This window comes from Equus caballus, chromosome 5, assembly GCF_041296265.1.
Source record: "Equus caballus isolate H_3958 breed thoroughbred chromosome 5, TB-T2T, whole genome shotgun sequence".
Classification (NCBI taxonomy): Eukaryota; Metazoa; Chordata; class Mammalia; order Perissodactyla; family Equidae; genus Equus; species Equus caballus.
Genome location: NC_091688.1, coordinates 43026244 through 43044915, shown reverse-complemented (window position 1 = coordinate 43044915; position 18672 = coordinate 43026244). Strand labels below are relative to the sequence as shown.

Sequence of the window (18672 nt, the reverse complement as noted above, 5' to 3'; positions counted from 1 at the left end):
ATTAGGCAGTCAGCCTTCTCAGTTATCCACGTATGGGCGTCCATGCTGTGGGTCAGCTGTAACCTGGTTTGATCCCAGGTCAGTTTCCTTTTTATCCCTCCATCTTCACACCCTGGGCCCCTTCCCTCTCCTCCTCCACCAACCCCATATGATGAGCCAGTGGGAGCCCAGCAGGGACAGACTAGACAAACCAACCATACTTGCCACCTGCTCCAAGACAAGTCAATAGACAACCACAGTACCTGTTTCCCAGACTTCGGGATTCCATGTCTAAAATGTTTACTGAGCACCTGCTGTGTACCAGAAGCAGGTGCAGACAGGAATGGGTCAGCGTGCTCCCCACTCTCATGGCCCTTATATTCTAGTGGGAAAGTTAGACAATAAAACATGTATACACATACACACACACACACACACACAGAAACACATAAATAATAATTACACATGAACAGAGCACCAAAGAAGAACAGAATAGAGGAATGCTAATTTGTGGGCCTCAAGACATGGACTCTTAGAAGAAGGGACATGTGAGCTGAGCACCAGAGGATGAGTAAGAAGTTCCCCAGCTCCCCTCCCATGCAGGCAGCTGCATCACTCGTGGGGACCAAAGGGCTCTTGTCCACCCTGAGAGGGAACCCCCAGCTCCCTACTCATGGAGAAGCACTTCTTACTCCAGCCCACTGCAGAAAATCCCCCAAAGCTCCCTGCCACACTTCCCAGGAGCTCCCACCCCCGCCCCCCCCCCCCCACCACTCCTCCCAACTAATAACACCTTCCCGCTTCAGAGCCGGCTCTTCTAATTAAGGCCCTGTTCTTAGTCAGCCCTGCCTGGTAGAACCTGCTGGGCCAGAAACACACCTGTCTCGCTTCTGGATGGCTCTAAGCTTCTGGAACACGTATACCTTCCCCATGGCCACCCCACCCTTGGCTTTCTGCCCCCTCCTCCCAGTCCCTGGCATTCCTGGCAGCCCTAGGGCAGAGTAGGGCTCGGTCAGGGCGCCCACTGGTGGGAGTCTGCAGTGCTGAGGCTCAGACGCCCTTTTCTCAATAATTCTGCACACTGACATGTTCTTGATGTTGGTGAAAGCTAAAGAGAAATAGCAAAGGCAGGGACAGACACAGAAGCAGAAGGACAGAAGGAGAGAAAAGCAGCAGCATTGAGGACTAGACAGGGAGGCAATGTGAGAGAAAGAATGAAAGGGAGGGAAACAGGCAAAGAGGTGAGAGGGAGACAGAGACAGAGACAAAGAGACGCTAGAGAAAAAGAAACAATGTGTGGGAAGAAAGAAGCCAGAGAGACAGAGGAAGAGCCAGGGAGCACAGGGAGAGGGTGGGCAGGGACCTTGGGGAGAAACCTTTTCCTGATGGGCAAGCTAGGAGGGAGCAGCCACAGGAGCCCACAACACGGTTCCCCCCAGACTGCAGCCACCAGCAAGAAGGTCACAGAAGCCTCCAAGGATAGTGGGGGACCCTTGGTGCTGGAGAATGTCTTCCTCCAAATCTCGCACTGATGGGGAGGCCACCAGAGGACTGGATAAATGTGTGGCCTGGAATTAAGATGGAATTAACCTGTGAGAAATCTGACATGCTATGATAGCGGGAGGGTTTCAGGCAGCATGAAGACACTGGGACTTTCCACTCTATGACAAACGTCCCAAGACCAGCCAGGGGAAGAGCTGCCACCCTCCCAGGCTGGGAACGCTGCCTCTACTCAACTGCCCTGCCCGGGCGTGGCTGTTACCCTTCCCTTCCACAGACATGAGGTGGCCCCTCAGTGTGCCAGGCCTCGCGCTGGACCCTGGAGATACAGAGACTAGGGAGATGCAGGTGCAGCCTCTGGAGTCCAGGTTTGGTGGGGGGAGGGCAGCAATGATGAACCACCGAGAAGCCCAGGTGAAATCCACAGGCACATGGCGGAGGGAGATGTCCTTTGCTGGTATGGAGAAGCAGGAAGCCTTCTAAAAGCTAGCTTTCATACGTATCTTAAAACCTGGTGGAACTGGAGAGATCAAGAGGAGAGCGGGACAGTGTGGGCAAAGGCTCCAAGCCCAGGAGGTGAGCCTGTATATTGCCCATGTGGGCTCATTCTGTGGAAAAAAGTAGGTTGGAATGACGTTCTGGAAAGCCCTAATTGCCGTGCTAAGGTGTTTTACTTTACTCTGTCAGAAAGGAGGGGACATAAAATGATTTTGACCTGAGGGGTGATAGTGACAAATAAACGGCAAGCAATAGGATATATTGGAGTATATGAGGAAGCCATTTGGTGTAAACCTAATTCGGCCTGACCTTGTTTTTCCAAAAGGGGCTGACCTGGCCGTAGAGCATGCCTTGTATATCTGCTTAAGCATTTGCTATGTCCCAAGGACTGGAACAAATGGCCTTCAGATAAAGATGCAACTTCCCCCCACATTGGCATTTCCTTAAGGATAAGCATCTCTCCTATGCTGGGAACTGATTGGTGTGCTCATCTGTGACCACCCAGGTCAAGACAGCAGACCTGCCACCCTGCTGTGTCCTCCAAGACAGCAAACCTGCTACCTGCTGTGTCCATCAATCACTGTGCCGACAGAGCGGTCTCGTGACTATTGTAAAAGCAACATTTCAATCACATGTGAGACATGCTCTTTGAGGGTATATAACCACTCTGTACACCCCACTTCTTTGGTGCCCTTCCTTCCTCCAGGAAGAAAGGCCCTGGGCTATATGGTCTTCACATTTGGCTCATCATAAACTCACCCAAATTTTCATTTATAGATTGGTTGTGGATTATTTTCATCGACAATAGGAACAGCGCCTTGCTCAACATCTCTGTTTCTTCCTTTATTTAACTCACTGGGGGAACTTGAACAGGTCATCTGTCCCCTTTGAGTTGAGTTTTCTGTAAAATAGGGGGTTTTAACCAGATTGGTATTCTATTCTGGAACCAAAGAAAAGTTCATTTGGTGGCTTTTTTTTTTCTGTCCAGCTTACAATTGTGGAAAATAACTGACAAGATGAGCTCTCAAGTCCCTCCCACTCACCAGTCCAGGGGGCCATGAAAGACGTGTCCCTCCTTCACCGTGGGCTCTTTCAGACCTGCCCAACCTGCGGCACATCTGGCTCCTCCCTGCTCGTCACAAGGTCTGGGCTCTGCCTGCGCTCACCAGCCTGTGCCAAACACCCCCGGGGCAGCTGAGGCTGGTGCCCACAAAGGCACAGCCTGCCTGCCCTAGTCAAACCGGAGTAATAGATAGCAACAATCACAATAATAGCAACAACAATAACAATACCTCCCCTAACTTTAATGGAACCATTATTTATGCCAGCCATGAGATCTAAAGACTCTAACACGTTTAATTCACTTAATCCTCACAACACCCCTCTGAGGGGGGTGTTAGCATGAACCCCACTTTAAATGATCAAGGGGGAGCTGGGAAGAATTTCTCTATACTCAGGACTCAGAAGAGGCGAACTGCATGGAATGGGCTGCCTCAGCATTAGCCTTAAAAAAGCATTTGCCAGCTGAGTGCTCTGATTTTACTTAGATTGTATCATTAAGATGAATAAAAGTAAACAATTTTGAGAAGACAATAATCCAGACCATGCAATCATGTTGATTTGAGGAAACGTGGATGAGTGCTGACGTAGGTGAAGGAGTCCACAGGACTTGGCCGGAGAGGGGAGCATGGAAGGAGACCCTGAAGCCTGGAAATATGGTTTGAATCAGGGCAAGGAGACCCTCTGCTTCGCAGGATTATAAGGAAGGCCAAGAAATCTGAAGGACGTCTTTTTTCATTAGACTATTTCTCAGCATCTCACGTCCACCTCTTTAGCTACTTCCTGCGTGAGGGGCTATTAAGCTCACTTGGGTGTTGTAAGAGAAGGGGAAATACATGAGCAAGTTGGGACGGTTCCTCTGGGAAGAATGTGCCCAGCCCCCATCCCACAGAAAGGACCAGGTTCATCCTCCCACAGAGTGACATCCATCCCAGGTGGCTGTCCTCTCAGAGCCGCCTCCCCCTCGCTGTGTAGTCAGGAAGGGCTGCTGAGTCCCCCTGGGCCTACTTGACCCTCTGGGAAAACCATTCCTTCCCCTGCTCACATTCCAGGTAGCTTGAGGGTAAGTGATATATGGACAGAGTGAATCCAATCAGATCAGAGACAGTCTTTGAAAAGCACAAAGGGTATAAAAATGTGAGGCTGTTAAAATCTGCCTTGTTGTAAAAGATGTAAAACACTCTAAAAGCAAAGATACAAGATGAACACCAAAGGTATAGGGGAAAAAAGTCATTGTGTCTGGCTCCTTCTATGTCGTCTTCCCCTTCCTCCTCCTCCTTTTGTTTCCAGATCAGGAAAACAAGAGACAGCTCGTGTGCTTCCAGTCAACAGCAGTATGTTGTCTCCCCATCTGAAAGGGTGGGCTTCCCTCTAGGCACAGGAGCCAGGCGGGGAGGGCTGCAGAGCTCCACGCTCTGGGTCCATGCTCAGCCCTGCACAGGGAGCAGGCACCGGGCAGCTTGTGTGGACAGTCCCTGCCCTCCAGGAGCTCTGGAAGGACAGGGACATGGACCCTAGAGACGCAGCAGCCATTACAGACAAGCAAGAAGAGCCAGCTCTGACCCCAGACTGGAAGGAGACAGGAACAGAGAAAATGCTGGTGGGATGGGGAACTGTCCAGGAAGGCATCGCAGAGAAGGGGTGACGGAGCAAACTGCTAAGGGACTTGATTTACTTATTCATTTATTCATCCATTTTTTCAACAAACATCTGTCGCATCTACAGGCTTCCAGACACTGCTGAGGAACTGAGGACACCGAGAGGAGTAAAACTGGACAATCTCACACCCAGCGGAGAGAACAGACATGTCTATAAAAAACTGAGCCCTGAACTCAGGGCTGCGTCAAATTATGACAAGTCAACATGTGGGCAGAGAGGAGGGGCTGGGCATTGACCTGGCTCATGGGTGAGGTTGGGGGCTGCCGGGCAGACAGCAGGGGAAGGCACACCAGGCAGAGGGGCTTGTGCAAAGGAAATGAGAAGTCAAACAAGGACCAGCCTGGAGTCTCACCGGGCTGAGGAGGTGGGTGCCCAGGGGAGAGGAAGATGAGGAGAGAGGAAGGCTGGGCCCAGACTCAGAGGGCTGGGAATGCCCAGCTATGGGGTTTGGAGGATGCTGGAGGATGCCAGCAGGAGAGGATCATACTAACCCAAGACAGGAGGAACTTGATGGGGCTGGCAGGGAGAGGACACAGGGTGTTGAGCCAGAATGGAGGGTGAGGACAGGGGTGGCGGGGGGAGTAGCCTCGGAAGGAGCAAGGGTTCCCTCAGTGTTTGAAATGAGGCCATGTCTTAATGATGTTGTACAAAGCCTTCCCAGGAGACAGAGTATTGGTAACATCACTGTGCCCCACCAGCAGGTAGTTGGGACTCAGGTACCCCTTGACCACGGCACACTGGATCAGATTCTGGGCTGCCTCCAGAGCTGCAGCATTTGGTGGCTTTTCTGCAAAACACATTTACTCCATCAATCATTAGGGTTTCAAGGATACTTTCTTAGGGTAGGGACAAGCACCTAGTCCAGTCTCCCTCTGCCCGCCCCCACCACCACCACCACTACCATAGCCAACAAATTCACATAAATGATGGCACCCACCCACAAAGAGAAAACAATCATTGTGTTCCCTGATTCCTCCTTGCAAAGCTTCTTCCAGAAAATTCAAAACTGCTCTGGAAGAGAACTGCAGCACAACGCACCACTTCTCAGTGGGCACCACAAGGCAGACGTGGCACCACTGGGCCATCCAACTGCCTTGCCATTACAGGTAGCGATGCTCCCCCATATTGTTGCCGTGGCTACCAAGGAAGAGGATGCATTTGCCATAAAAGCACCAATGTTTGCAAAAGATTTTGTTCTGTCTTGCTCCATGCTTGCCTTAGGTATGGCTAGAAAGAGAGTTGGAGGTGGGGATGGGGATGGGTGGATTTGGGGAAATGTTCTGCCAAGGAGGGACTCCTGGTGACCTGCATCCTGTACTGAGAGTCCACTTTAAAGCTAAAATGTTTCCCTGACACTGCCAGGCACCACAGCATTGCCTTTTCTCCCATGCTTCCCAGACATTCCGCAGGATACTTCATCATGCAGAACCCTCTGCCCCATGCTCACCCCTTACCTACAAAGTTGCCTATGAAGGCAATTCCTAGGGCAATATCATTGTATCCATAGGTGTGAGAGCCTTGGATATGCCAGCCGACTCCTTCATACACACCACCATCCTGGCCCACCAGGAAGCTAGGATTGGAAAATGGAGAAAGTCACTCCTGGAAAGGGAATTGGCTTCATCCACTCCTTGGATCATTAATCTATTCTTTCATGCATTTATTAGATATTGACTGAACATTTCTGTATGTCAATGTGTGCACAGACAAAAAACATAACAAGAGCAATTCCTGAACCTAAGAAATGAAGACTTACAGTGACAAACAATATCAGCAACTTCAACCCATTGCAACACAGCCTTTGTCCCCACAACTCCACTGAATCTGACCCCTCCAAGGTGACCAGGGACTGCCTTGATGCTGGAACAGTGGAAACATTTTTCTTCTGGGTTACAGTGATTCTGTTGCCCACTCTCTTCTTGACATGTTCTCTTCCCTGGGCATCCTCCTGATTTTGCTCAACTCTACAGCTCTTCCGCAGGTCCCTCTGCCTTCCAACCTTCCTTTCCTCAAATGTGGTGCTCCTTGGGACTCTGGTCTAGGCCCTTCTCTCTTCTTATTCAACATATTCTCCCTGGACAACCATCCAGTCCCACAGTTTTCATTCACTAGCTATAAAAACCAACATGGCTTAAAAACCCCATCTTCTTCTGTAATTTCCTCAGCCAGAAAATTGGGCATCATCCTGAATGCCTCCCTCTCGCTCTCCAGTCCCATCCAACCCTTAGTCATGGTTAATGTACATGTATTTCCTATTTTAAATTCCTCCACATCTCTCCATGCTGACTGCCACTGTGCTACTCCAGGTCACCATCCCCTCCTGTCTGGATTACTGCAATAGCCCCCAGCCCGAGTTTTGCCTCCTTCCAATCCATTCTTAAAATAGCACCCAGAGTGGTTTTGCTAAAATACAAACCCTGCCATAAGGCATGACCTTCCATTTGCCTTTCAGATAGAGTCAATCTGTAAGGACCAACCCCATGGTCCTCCATGATGCGGCTCCTGTCAGCCTCTCCTGCCTTACCTCTTACCATGTCCCTCTTTGAAATCTATTTTTGGATCTGAGTTAAACTTCTTCCAGTTCCTCAAAGATATGTACTTTGTCTGGATCCTGGGGCCTCGTGTATGCTGCTCTCTTACCTGGAACACTCCTTGTCCTTCTTTGCCTGACTAACCCCCGCTCCTTATCCATGTCCCAGTTGGATGCCCCTCCCTCCGGAAGCCCTTCCCTGACGCATTCACTCCCCCAAAGTCTGTTAGAGGCTCATCCTGTGCATATCCTGTTCTTCACCTGTCACAGTACCTAACATTCTGAATTGTCACTGCTTGTTTACTATCTTCTCTCTCTACTCCACAAGGGAAGGAACCGTAACTATCTTACCAAGCACCAGGCACATAGCAGATACCCAATAAATATTGGTTAAAAAGTTAGAAAATGGTGAGTGAGTGGGTGCTGTGCTCTGACTAGAGTCCATATGGGAGTTAGAGATAATGCATCATGAGGCTAGAGTGGCAGGGGACGCCATAACAGGTTTCAAAAGCCAAGGAATAGGGATCGAGCTCCTGAAGAGTGAACGAAAAGGAAAACTAACACTGCCTCAGCTTCTGGAATTTTCCATTCGGAATTTCCAAATTTATAGTCAATTCTCTATTATCTGTGTTAAATAATCATGGCGAGACTGTAAAAATCCTGCAAAGTGCAGCGACAGTTGTCTCCTTTTTGCAAACGTTGCTTTTAAAGTGGTTATTAAGAGAAGAGAGGCAGCCAGCCCAGAAGGAGACATATGCCAAAGCAAATCCACCTGAGACTTTGTGAAATTTGTTGTGATTAAGTCACCGATGAATAATTGAAATTTATAGTGATCTAACCCTAAATCTCTTCTAAGAAAATTCCAAGGCATCTTCTAAGTAGCTTCTGCTCTTCCATTAGCTTAATGTGCTTCTTTATTATAGACCTGGCATTAAAGGAACATTTTTATTTCATTCTCTATCTTCAGATAGACAAGGTATTATTATCCAAATTGCAGGGATGAGGCAAAAGAGCCCAGAGAGGTTAAAACTTCCTGTGTCTGTAAAATGGAGTAAGCAATACCAGAGGTATCACAAGATTCTAGCGTCAGAGAGAGCAAGTTTGGGATGGAGCCAGACTGCAGTGGTGGGTGAGCAGGGCCTGTGTCTCTGAGTGGTTGGAAGGGATTGCATAAAAAAGGCACAGTCCTTTGATGTCCTTCCATGAGGGTCTCATAGTCTTGCTTTTATTACTGTTGCTTTCAATGTTGTTTTTTCAGAGTCTTCCCAACAACTTGCAGAGAATGTGCCCAGGAAAGATAACTGACGCTTAGCTGTGCTCTGAATGATACTCAGTGCATAAAATATGATGTCTTATGTCAAGCACCGGGCACAAAGGAAGGGCTCAGTAAATATTGGTTCCCTCCCACAGCCATCCTTCCTACAGCCCTGAGGAAAAGGAGGGTCATGTTTCCACCGATCCCACTTACTGATACCCGATGTCACAGAAGTTCCGTGTGTCCATGTGGAAGGATTGTATGTCTCGGACTCGAATCTGGCAGTCCATGGAAACACTGCAGGTTGTCCCAGAGGTGTGGATGATGATGACATATTTGGCTGGGAGATTCATTTTAGGGCAGTGTGTCTCTCTGGCTTCCCAAGCTGACCGCGTGATGATGTTGGGGCAAGCTGTGGTGAGGGGAAGAACCAAGGACATGGGAATGTGCCTGTGCCCACATGTGGAGAATCTCACACCTGCAAGCTGGACTACTCTTCAGTCTCCCCAACCTCTGCACCCTTGGCACATCCGAACATGAATTGGGCTGTGGGATTCTGGGAAAGTCTAGATAGGGATTGTCTGGGTCATGCGACTGGAACCAAGGGACAGAGGCAACAATCTACAAGTTCTGATAACAACTATGGAAACAGTGTGTGAGCAGAAGGGAAAGGACTGTTCATCCTACAGAGCATCATTATTTTATTCAAAAAACAAAGTATACCTACATACTTGAATATTCACTGCCCATACATGCAGACATGTCTACTTATGGAACAGGGCCAATATGCAGAAATCAGCTGACTCTCTGAACTCATTGCATGTACATGGAGATAATCTGAAATCTACAAAAACTCTAAAAATGTTAAAGAATTATCGTTATTGAAGATAGCACCTGTCCGAAAGCAAGAAAAGCTTCATTTAAAGATTTGCAGTTTTGAAAAGCTTAATAAAAAATATCCTTGAGTCCAAGGAAAGGTCAACTCTAGAAGAAAGTGTTAAGCTACTGAAAGTGCTTGTTAATTGTACTGGTTTTAGGTTGCTGCTTGTTCACTCCAAAATAGTGTACATTTTTTTATTATCGAACTTCTTGGAATATTCACTCCTATGACAGTATAACCTGTGAACTCAAGTTTGTCTCAGTCTTGTGATCATGTTGCAGGTTGGCTGGTTTTTGCATTTAGAAATGAATGTGTGTGTGTGTGTGTGTGTGTGTGTACTCATGTAGTATACGTAAATATGCATATATGTTTACTCAACCCCATTTCCATGCTTATTTTTCTCCATAGCCTTCATGCCATCTGACATCATATATATTTCATTTATTGATTTCTTCATTTTCTTTCTTCACTGAAACATGCAGTTTTGTCTGTTTTATTTGTAGCTGTATCCTCAGTACTGAGAAGAGTTCCTAGTATTCAGTAAATATATGTTAATTGGGTGAAAATGTGTGTACGTATATGTTTATGTCAAGAATGGTTCCATGGCTATAGCATTCTAGTGGGAAGGAGAGGAGGTCAGGAAGCTATCTTCTCAGAATTTTCCAGATCACATAGTTGTGATAGGCAGGAGATATATGTTCTTGGTCCAAGAAGCCAATGGACACCAACATGAAAGAACACCTTCTCGTGTGGTTGGTGGTAACTGGGAGGAGGGTGAGGTGGGATCGAGGGTCTCACCTTTCCTGGGCATCACTGGCTGTTGAGTGGCCAGGCAGCTCTCCTCTTTCAAGAGAAGTGGCTGAATATACCTGGGTGACAGGTAGCCCCTCTGGATGGCGTAGGAGATCAGGCCCTCTGCAGCTGATAAGGCAGCAAGGCTAGGACTGCTGCCTGAAAGACGATGACACGGAACACAGAACTGTCAGCAAGAAACTCCAATCAGGTCTAGATGTGAAGGGAGGATGAGAAGAATACCTGAGCCTGAATAACTGATGGATGGCAAGAGAGGAAACGGGCCCAGTAGCCAGAACAGAGGGCCTACGAGGCAAGGAACAACTTGGACAGAGCTCTCGGAAGCCAAGGTTGGGCACCCCTTCTGAGTACCAAACTAAGACTTTATTTATCTGTTCCATCTCTAGGTGGAAGAGCTTGGAAGTAGTAAAAGCTACATGCAAAGGAGGCCCACCTGACCAAGTCACGTATGCCCTAGCATGGAGAAAAGGGTAACAGTATTTACTTAGTAGCTCCCACAATCAGGCATGTGGCAAGTGCTCTTTACATTCATTAACTCATATAATTCTCACAGAAAACCTCTGAGATAAATGCTATCACCAACTCCATTGGTAAATAAGGATCCTTGCAGGTTCCAGTTATTAATCTATTAGCTCTCAATGCTGTGCCTGCTCTGTGCTCTCCTTTTTTTCCCTTGGGACTAGAAATCTGGAAACTACATTTCCCAGACTTCCTTGCCTGCTGGTTTCTGGTTGGGCTCTACCAATGGGACATGTTGGAGGAAGAGAGAAGCCACGCTTTTCTGCCTCTGCCAGCCACAACCTCAGAGTCACACAACTTCAGACTCCAGAAGTGATGACAACAACTGTGAGCTCAGTGTCAGTCGTGGCTTCAGCAGTCTCACAGGAGTGCAGACCAGAAAGGAGGAAGAGGACAAAGAGAATGCCATGTCCTAGAATCCAAGGGAGAAAAGAACTTCAAGAGAGGGACAATTGCAAGAGAGGACAAGTATGATGTAGGCTGAAAAGATGAGTGTTGAGATGAGGGAGTGGAAGAAGAGAGTGTAGACAACTCTCTGGCAGAGGGGCAGAGGGGATGACTGTTACCTAACTTATTCCCAAAGAAGGCAAGGCCCAGGGAGATGTTGTTGTAGCCTGGGGTGTGCACGCCTTGGACGTTCCAGCCGACACCTTCATACACTCTGCCATCATCCCCAACCAGGAAGCTATGGGACAGGGAAATATGGACTCAATGGCAAATCCCTGTAACAAAAGCTCTCACCCTCCTCAGAAGGGAAACGGTTCTAGAGGCTCATAAACATGTACTATGCTTCAATGATGTAACAGTTGGAGGGAGGGGGAATAACTCATTTTGGACTTTCAAGAGATGTGGGAATATACTTTAAATTTTCTTGTGACTTAGCTTACATGTGTTTCCCAGAACCTCACTTTAAAAATACTCATTTGGTTCAAAGTGGGATTTGAATGCGTGACTCTCAAGGGCCTGAGGACAGTAATTCATCATTTTTCAAGGGCATGAGTATTCATTCATCATTTTTAAATTATGGGACCAAGCACGTGAACATTTAAAACAATCAATCTGAATTCAGGAATTCCTCTTATTGATTTTTCTTCAGTTTCTCCTTAGGAATTCCCATAAGTCCTTCTTTATCACAGAAATTTGTTTAGAATGTTCCTTTTTCCATTTTATTTTTTAAAACAAATGTATCTATTCTTTTGTTCTACCTCCTCCTTTCTTTCTGCCTCTTTATTTTCTTTCTCATCCTCCACTTTCTAATCAGTCTTCAGAATTGATGTTTTCACAACTCTTGCCGTATTCAGCTTTTATTAGACTATGAGTTTCTACAGCAAACTGAACACAGGAAGAACATTTCCCTGAGGTCGCCCAAATCCCCTGAATTGAGTCACGTCAACTTTGCCCAGTGTGCCCACATTGGCCTGAGGATGAAGTGGGGGCCTCAGCATGTCCACCATGTTCCTGGCTCCACTGCCATTACTTTCAGCAGGTTCCTTTGTCACTCTGCAGTCACCTTTGGTTAGTCCAATGTGAATAGTCCCTTGGCTACAGTCAGCTGCGTTGTACAAACTAGAGACTGTTAAATTGTCACTGCAGAAACCTGATTTAGAGACACAGTGGCTAAAATCCCTTAGAAATACTGTGGCTGAAGTAGGCAACACAGCAGTGACAGCAGCGGGACAATAGAGGCACAAGTGGCAGGGACAACAACTGAGCTGTGGCGAGTACAGACCGCTTCCACACAGTGTGGACGGTCAGCAGCTGAGCTGTGGCGAGTACAGACCGCATCCACACAGTGTGGACGGACAGCAGCTGAGCTGTGGTGAGTACAGACCGCATCCACACAGTGTGGACAGACAGCAGCTGAGCTGTGGTGAGTGCAGACCGCATCCAGAGTGTGGACAGAAAGGCCCCTGACCCCGGCCCCCGGGGCTCTGGTGGCTACAATGGAAACCTAGAGCTGTTCTTACTTATTTGCAGCTAATAAATAAATAAGAAGACATGGGTTATCCTTTCCAAAATGCATAAATCAGAAATCATTTATATTTGTCTTTAGAATTCAGGGAAGAAAGCCTCATTCCCACTCTCTTTCTCTCTCCATATGTATATATCTCCTTATTCTTGAGGGGAAAAGAAGAGGTTCTGGGCCTCCACTGGTAATCCTCAAAGTGGATACTCAGCACTCAATATAAGGATCCCCATGCCTCACACTGTGTTAACACGGGCACTCCTCCCTCCAAACCCAATGTCACTGCTCCTGTAGGATCGGGGTCTCACTCCTGGTGGCCCTTCAGGGTAGCCGGTGGGAGACCGCTCCTCAGGGAGAAAGGCCTGCCTGTGTGAGAAGTGGAACAAGTGCTGGGCTAGCTGGCAGTCTGGGAACAGTTCTGGATCCACAATCCCTAGACGTGTGACTTTGAGCAAATTCTCTAACCTCCCCAGACCGTGGCCTTCTCACCTGAGAATCAGTGGTGGTACCAGTTCTCCTGCGCATCTCTCAGAGCGGCCAGGAGGGCCTACTTGGGCAATACCTGTAAAGACCTTTGTAAACCGTAAAGTTCTGCAAACTCCAAGGCGGCAGCTCCCTTTACATTATTACGCGACTTCCCCTGCTTCTTCCCAGGAGCTCCCAGCATCCAAGACCACATATGAATAAATGCTCTGAGCCGTCACTCCTAATGACCCCTGGAGGATTTTGGATTTTGCTTGTTTGTTTCAATATTTTTATTCATTATAAAGCAACGTGAATGGGAAAGTGGGAAAAACAGAGAAGGGGAAGTGGAGGCCCCCTCAGAGGGGTACCTTGAATGTGGGCTCTGGGAACCTGTCCAACCTCTTACTTGTAGGCCACGTCGCACCAGCCTTTGGTGTAGACAGAATGGGACTGAAGGCCCCGCAGTCTCTGGCTGCAGACATTCTGCTCCTGGCACTCCATCCCCATGAGCTGGTCCGTGATGACGAAGGCCACAGGCAGGGTCAGCTGGGCCCTGCAGGTCAGAGATCTCGCGCTCCACTCCTTGCGGGAGACGATGGTTGGAGCACCTGCAGGGTGCACCACAGGATGGTGTGCTCCAGGGCCTACCCATTTCCTCCAGCAGGCGGCAGGCGGCAGGCGGCCAGCGGTCCACCCTGCCCTGAGTCCTCTCACTCCAGGGCCCCGCCTGCTTCACTGTGATGGGAGAGGTACCTGGAGGAGGCCTTGACCCCGACAGCCTCCCCTTTGCATCTCCACATCCCATTTAGGCCAAAACAATCCCCACATAGATTCTGCATTCAGCCTCAGAAGTCAAGTTGCCTTGTTCTCCAAACACTTCCTCTTCATATTCCCTAGAGGACAAATCCCACCCACAACCCTCTCTGGCCTGCTTTATGCTCCCCACCTCCAGAAAGCAGCCCCAGCAACACCCACACCCAACCCTGGTGGTTCTGATATGACTTCCCTTGAAGTAGCTCAGCATGGATGCCTCAAGATGCATTTTCTTCACAGGCATTTGCCCCAGGTCTCTGACTGTGTCTTTCGTCTGTCCCGTCCCTCAGAACAGTGACTCTGAGAAAACGTCTGCTACTCTCCTCAAATCAGGGGCTCCCTGGTTCCAGAGACCATGGGAAGTTCCATGAAGGTTGGGTACATATATCTCTCTTTCAGATGAAAACTCACCGTGGGCAGGGCTGTGAAAGCCCCACACAGAACCCCAGGACCCCAGAGGGCTCCCTCACTATCCTTATCTTGGGAGCTCCCAGGAGCCCCCTGAGGGATTAGAGTGTCTCCACCCTCCTACAGAGAACTGGGGACTGGGGGCCTTGTCTTTTCTCCCTGGATTTTCCCTCCTTCCCAGAACCCACCTTTGCCTAAGGACTCAGGACAATCCATGGAAGTAGTATGCAGAGGCCTTCTTGGGATTCTACCCAACCCCACCCACCCAGTCCAGTCATAAAGAAGTCCTGAGAAAAACCTGGCCACCTAGGAAGCCCCAGCCAATCCCTAAACTGCCTCACTACCGCGGCCCTTGAGAATGAGCTGTGAGATGCCAACAAACAGGTCCAGAAGCCCGTCTGGTAGTCCTTTGGCCTGAGTTTCATTCCAGCAGAACTGGGGGGAATCCTCTACAGACGAACACTGCACTTGGGGCTGGTCCTCAGAGAATACCTGGACCAGCTCAGAGGAACGGGCTCAACATCCCCACTGCACAGACCACAGCCTCTTGGGCTCTCCAAGGCCCCAGACTTTCTCTAGGAAACAATGCAGAGGAGAACCACACATGTTTCTGGCCTCACTCTGCCTCTCTGCCTCTCCCGTCTGCCCCAGTGAGGCTCCGTGCTCGCCCACCTCCTCCAGTCCTCCCTCCATGCCAGGTACACTGCAGTCTCTCCTGCCTCCTTATCTGAGCAGCTCTGCCTTTCCAGGTTCATCTGCATGCCTATTAATAGATCAGAGTGCCACATACCAAGACGGTCATCATCATTTTGAGCTAACATGTATAGATTAAGCACCTATCGATGCAAAAGAGGCTCTTGAAATATAGAAACTTGTAGACTATTGTGACTGCCTTCACAAAGTAGATTTTCTAGACAGGATTAATTGAGGATTATTCGCCACGAGCATGCCTAACCCCCTCTGCCTGCTCAACACCAGAGGTCATGGGAGCAATAACCACTAGAATGAGCAAAGTCACCAATGTCACCTCCCACAGGCCAGCTCTGTAGTTTATAAAACATTTTCAAGGGCATTAACAATTGTGGCTTAAAACAAGGTTATGAGATAAACAAAGCAAATTAACTACTCCTTCTAAACAGATGAGAAACTGAGGCCCAGGGAAGTTAAGTTACTCGTCTAAGATAATACAGGTTTTAAGCAGTGGACTTGAGTTCCAACCCAGGCTGTCTGACCCCAGAGCCATGTTCATAGCCACTATACACTGTGGCCTCTCCAAAGCTGTCAGATGACCTTGGACAAGTCACTGCCACATATGGCTTATTTCTCATTCTGTAAGACCAGGTCATTTAGGGTCTCCACCATGGTTATGAGATTCTACTCTTAAGTGAAATCATCAGGAGCAGACACGTGACCACAACAGTGAGGCCAAGATATGCTGGGCAGGCTGGAGAGACTGGAGAGGATGGCAGCCCATCTCATCAGGGGAGAGGGGACCTGAGCTGGGCTCTGAAGTGGGACATAGGACTGGCAGGGAGGAGCGATGAGCCTGGAGAGAATGATTTACAAATGAAACCAGGCTAGGGATAATGCCAAAAGCATTTCTGACCAATGCAGGAAAACTCACCGCAGGCCCCAAGACCCAGAGTGGAGAAGACAAGAAGCCACCGCAGCATCCTCTTGTGGTCCCAGGACACCGACAGGGAAAGTGTGAACCTCAGCCCTGGGAGAGACACTGACAGTTAACCAGACGGTGCCCACTCTTCAAAGGGCACCTACCCGACTGAATGCTGCTGCTATCTGCCTCCCCACCAAACTGTGGAGCTCCTTAGGGCCAGCACCTTGTGAGCCTTCTCAGGGTCCCCAGCACAGGGCCTGACACTTGGCAGGTGCTCAATAAAGGTGAGGGTGCCAACACCTCTGTCTAGCCACCACCCTCCCAAACTCCTGCTACCCTGAGAGCTCCTGGTCCCTCACAAGAGCCCAGTGCCTCACCTTAGGCCTTCCAATGTAGATAATGTTGACAATGCTTAAAATCCTTGAGTAGCTGTTATGAATAAGCTCTATGTAGATATTTTCACACCTAGTGCTGCAATTTTATATTTAATCCTTAGAAAATTCCTATAACCCCTTAGATATTCGTAACCCCAAATTTATAGGTGAGAACACTGAGGCTCAGAAGGAGTGAACTACAAATATAGGCAGGAGTGGGCTTCATCCCCACCACTGTTTGAGAGTCAGAGATGTATTAAGTATCCAGTTTGACCATACACCCTGAAAAGATGCCTGACAGATGCTCAACTACCTTCTTCTTGAGTGAGAATAATAGCAACATCAGCAGTTACCACTTACTGATTTTATCCTACGTTCCAAGTATTTGCTGAGGACTCCACAGATACGTCGTTAAGAATCCTCACAATGACCTAGGAGACCCACAAATATCATCAGGAAACTGGGTTTCACAAACTTTAAGTTACTCAACCAGGAGGGGCAGATGAGGATTCATACTCAGGTCTGTCTGACTCCAGGGCCTCTGCCTGGAACTTCTCCACCAGCTGCTTGAGTTTCTGATGGAGGAGATTCTCAAGGTGGGCCCAAGAGGTTAGGCTCCAGGGTCAATGGTCCTTTCCAGCTGCAGGGACCTCTTCTGCTCTCTCAGGCAGAAATGAATTGCTTGCTCGTACTCAATCAAAATGAAATATCAACTCCCTGAGATGTCAATCAAAACAACAACTTTTCTCCCAATAATCCTACTGAGAAACTATAGGAGGTTTGAGATACAATGGGGGAAATCATGGCCCTCCAGAGTTTTTGTATTATAATCAGTAGTCCCTAGATGGAAAATGTTTAGAACCACAATTTGAGATTTGAGCATGTAGGAGGTTCCTGGATCAGGACAAGCAATTTCTTAGCAAATAACACCCAGGATTCCATTCATTTGGGGAAACTGTGCAGTGAAGATGAAATGAGCCCATCACAGAGGAGAGCAGGCACCTAATAAGCATGTGGGAATGTGTTCAGCCTCCCTTATTGGCCAAATGAAAGGCAAGGATTAACATATCCAAGATGGAAGCCCTGTAGGCTGGCCTCCCAGGAAAAGAGGTGGCCTTCTGCAAAGCTACCTAGAAACCAGCAATCAGTTCTGGTCAACAGAAAGTTTGGACGTTGGTCGTTTGATCACAGTGCTTCCTCAAACAGGAATGTGTATGTGGTGAAAGCAATCCTGAGCTTGTCACATCATACAGCTGAAATTACAAGGCTTGAACCCAGCCTCCGATCATGCCAGGGCAGGGACTGGTGGTGTCTCCCACCCCACCTCCAATGCAAAACACTGAGCTGGCAGGATAGGCTGGAGCCAAGAATCAGCCTCCTTGGCTCACATTACTATGCATTCTGTATAGTTAAAGATGAAATACCAAAACAGGAGACAAGGGAGACATAGTAGATAGGGGTCCAGGGCTAGACAGAAAGGGAAGAAATTGGGTAGAATTAACCCTAGGACCTTGACCTTGGCAAGGAAGACTCAAGAGTGGTAGAACCAAAGTCATTTAGGAGAATTTAGAACAGAGAAATTTTCTTATTCGGTAGAAGAAGAGAACCATGTTAACATTTTAACCTGATAGAGTCCTGTCCGTTCCATGGGAGAGGGCTTCTCAAGAAGAAAAACTCACACTCACCCTCAGAAGTACCTGTGGGTCCCATGTTGTCCCAGACCCAAAAGTCAGGGTGCAGGAGGCTCACCCCTCATTAGCTGGCAGTTCCTCCCTTCCAGACTTGGCCCTGGCCCTGCCCTTCTCCAGCTGCAGCCTCCTCTGGCCTTCACTCTCCCACGCACTGGAGGCCGCTCCCTCCTTGGGAAGGAGCTCTGGGGCTCTGGTTTTCCAGAGAGAAGGGGAAAGCCCAGGATCCCTAACGAAAGGTGGAGAGGAGGAGGAGGAGGATAGAGTTCTGAGTCTCTGAGCCGGCTCTATCCACAGCGCCAAGAGGAACTTGGTGAGACCAGACTTAGGCTGAGAGCAAGGGACTCGCCCTGTGAATAAGCCCAGGTACCTCCTCCCTGGGAAAGGACGAGATTGCCCAATGCTCCCTGAGCTCCTTCCTCGTCCCCAGCCCTCTGGAAGCCCGGCCAACCTGGAGGTGCCTGAGGCACCTGGGGTAGTGTCCCAACATCTGGAGACTTGCTCCCTGTGGAGACAGATCTGCTCTAGGAGTGCGAAGACTGTGGGTGGAGGTCACTCACCAACGCCCTGCCCCACACGTCCCCTTCCACCTGGGTCACCAGCAGGGGCAGGATGGAGGCAGAGCAAGAGAAAGGGACATTCCAGGAGGCA

The 18672-nt window shown here is 48.7% G+C and overlaps 1 protein-coding gene across 4 annotated transcripts; it reads right to left on the bottom strand.

The window, feature by feature from the left end:
- Positions 1-4702: 4702 nt before the first annotated feature.
- Positions 4703-18530, bottom strand: PGLYRP3 (peptidoglycan recognition protein 3). 4 transcript variants are annotated; one of them, XM_014739987.3, is made up of 9 exons: positions 18019-18530; positions 16694-16764; positions 15969-16064; positions 13530-13731; positions 11259-11377; positions 10159-10311; positions 8694-8892; positions 6150-6268; positions 4703-5482 (listed from the first exon to the last, which is right to left on the bottom strand). In XM_014739987.3, exons 3-9 carry the CDS (start codon positions 16015-16017, stop codon positions 5304-5306), a joined length of 1020 nt encoding a protein of 339 aa, XP_014595473.2. In that variant the 5' UTR covers positions 16018-16064; positions 16694-16764; positions 18019-18530; the 3' UTR covers positions 4703-5303. The 4 variants fall into 4 exon arrangements, with proteins under 4 accessions (XP_014595473.2, XP_070124325.1, XP_070124326.1 ...); XM_070268224.1 differs by having other exon boundaries at positions 18083-18375; XM_070268225.1 differs by having other exon boundaries at positions 18031-18347.
- Between the last annotated feature and the right edge of the window lie 142 nt (positions 18531-18672).

Bases quoted from the DNA above. Each gene is read 5' to 3' on its own strand.
- PGLYRP3 (XM_014739988.3), bottom strand. From the start codon at position 18,043: ATGGGACCCACAGGTACTTCTGAGG. The intron at 6,269-8,693 runs GTAAGTGGGATC...TTCCAATCCTAG, and splicing joins TTCTGTGACATCGGGTATCA to CTTCCTGGTGGGCCAGGATG. The intron at 5,483-6,149 runs GTAAGGGGTGAG...TGTGTTTTGCAG, and splicing joins CTTCATAGGCAACTTTGTAG to AAAAGCCACCAAATGCTGCA.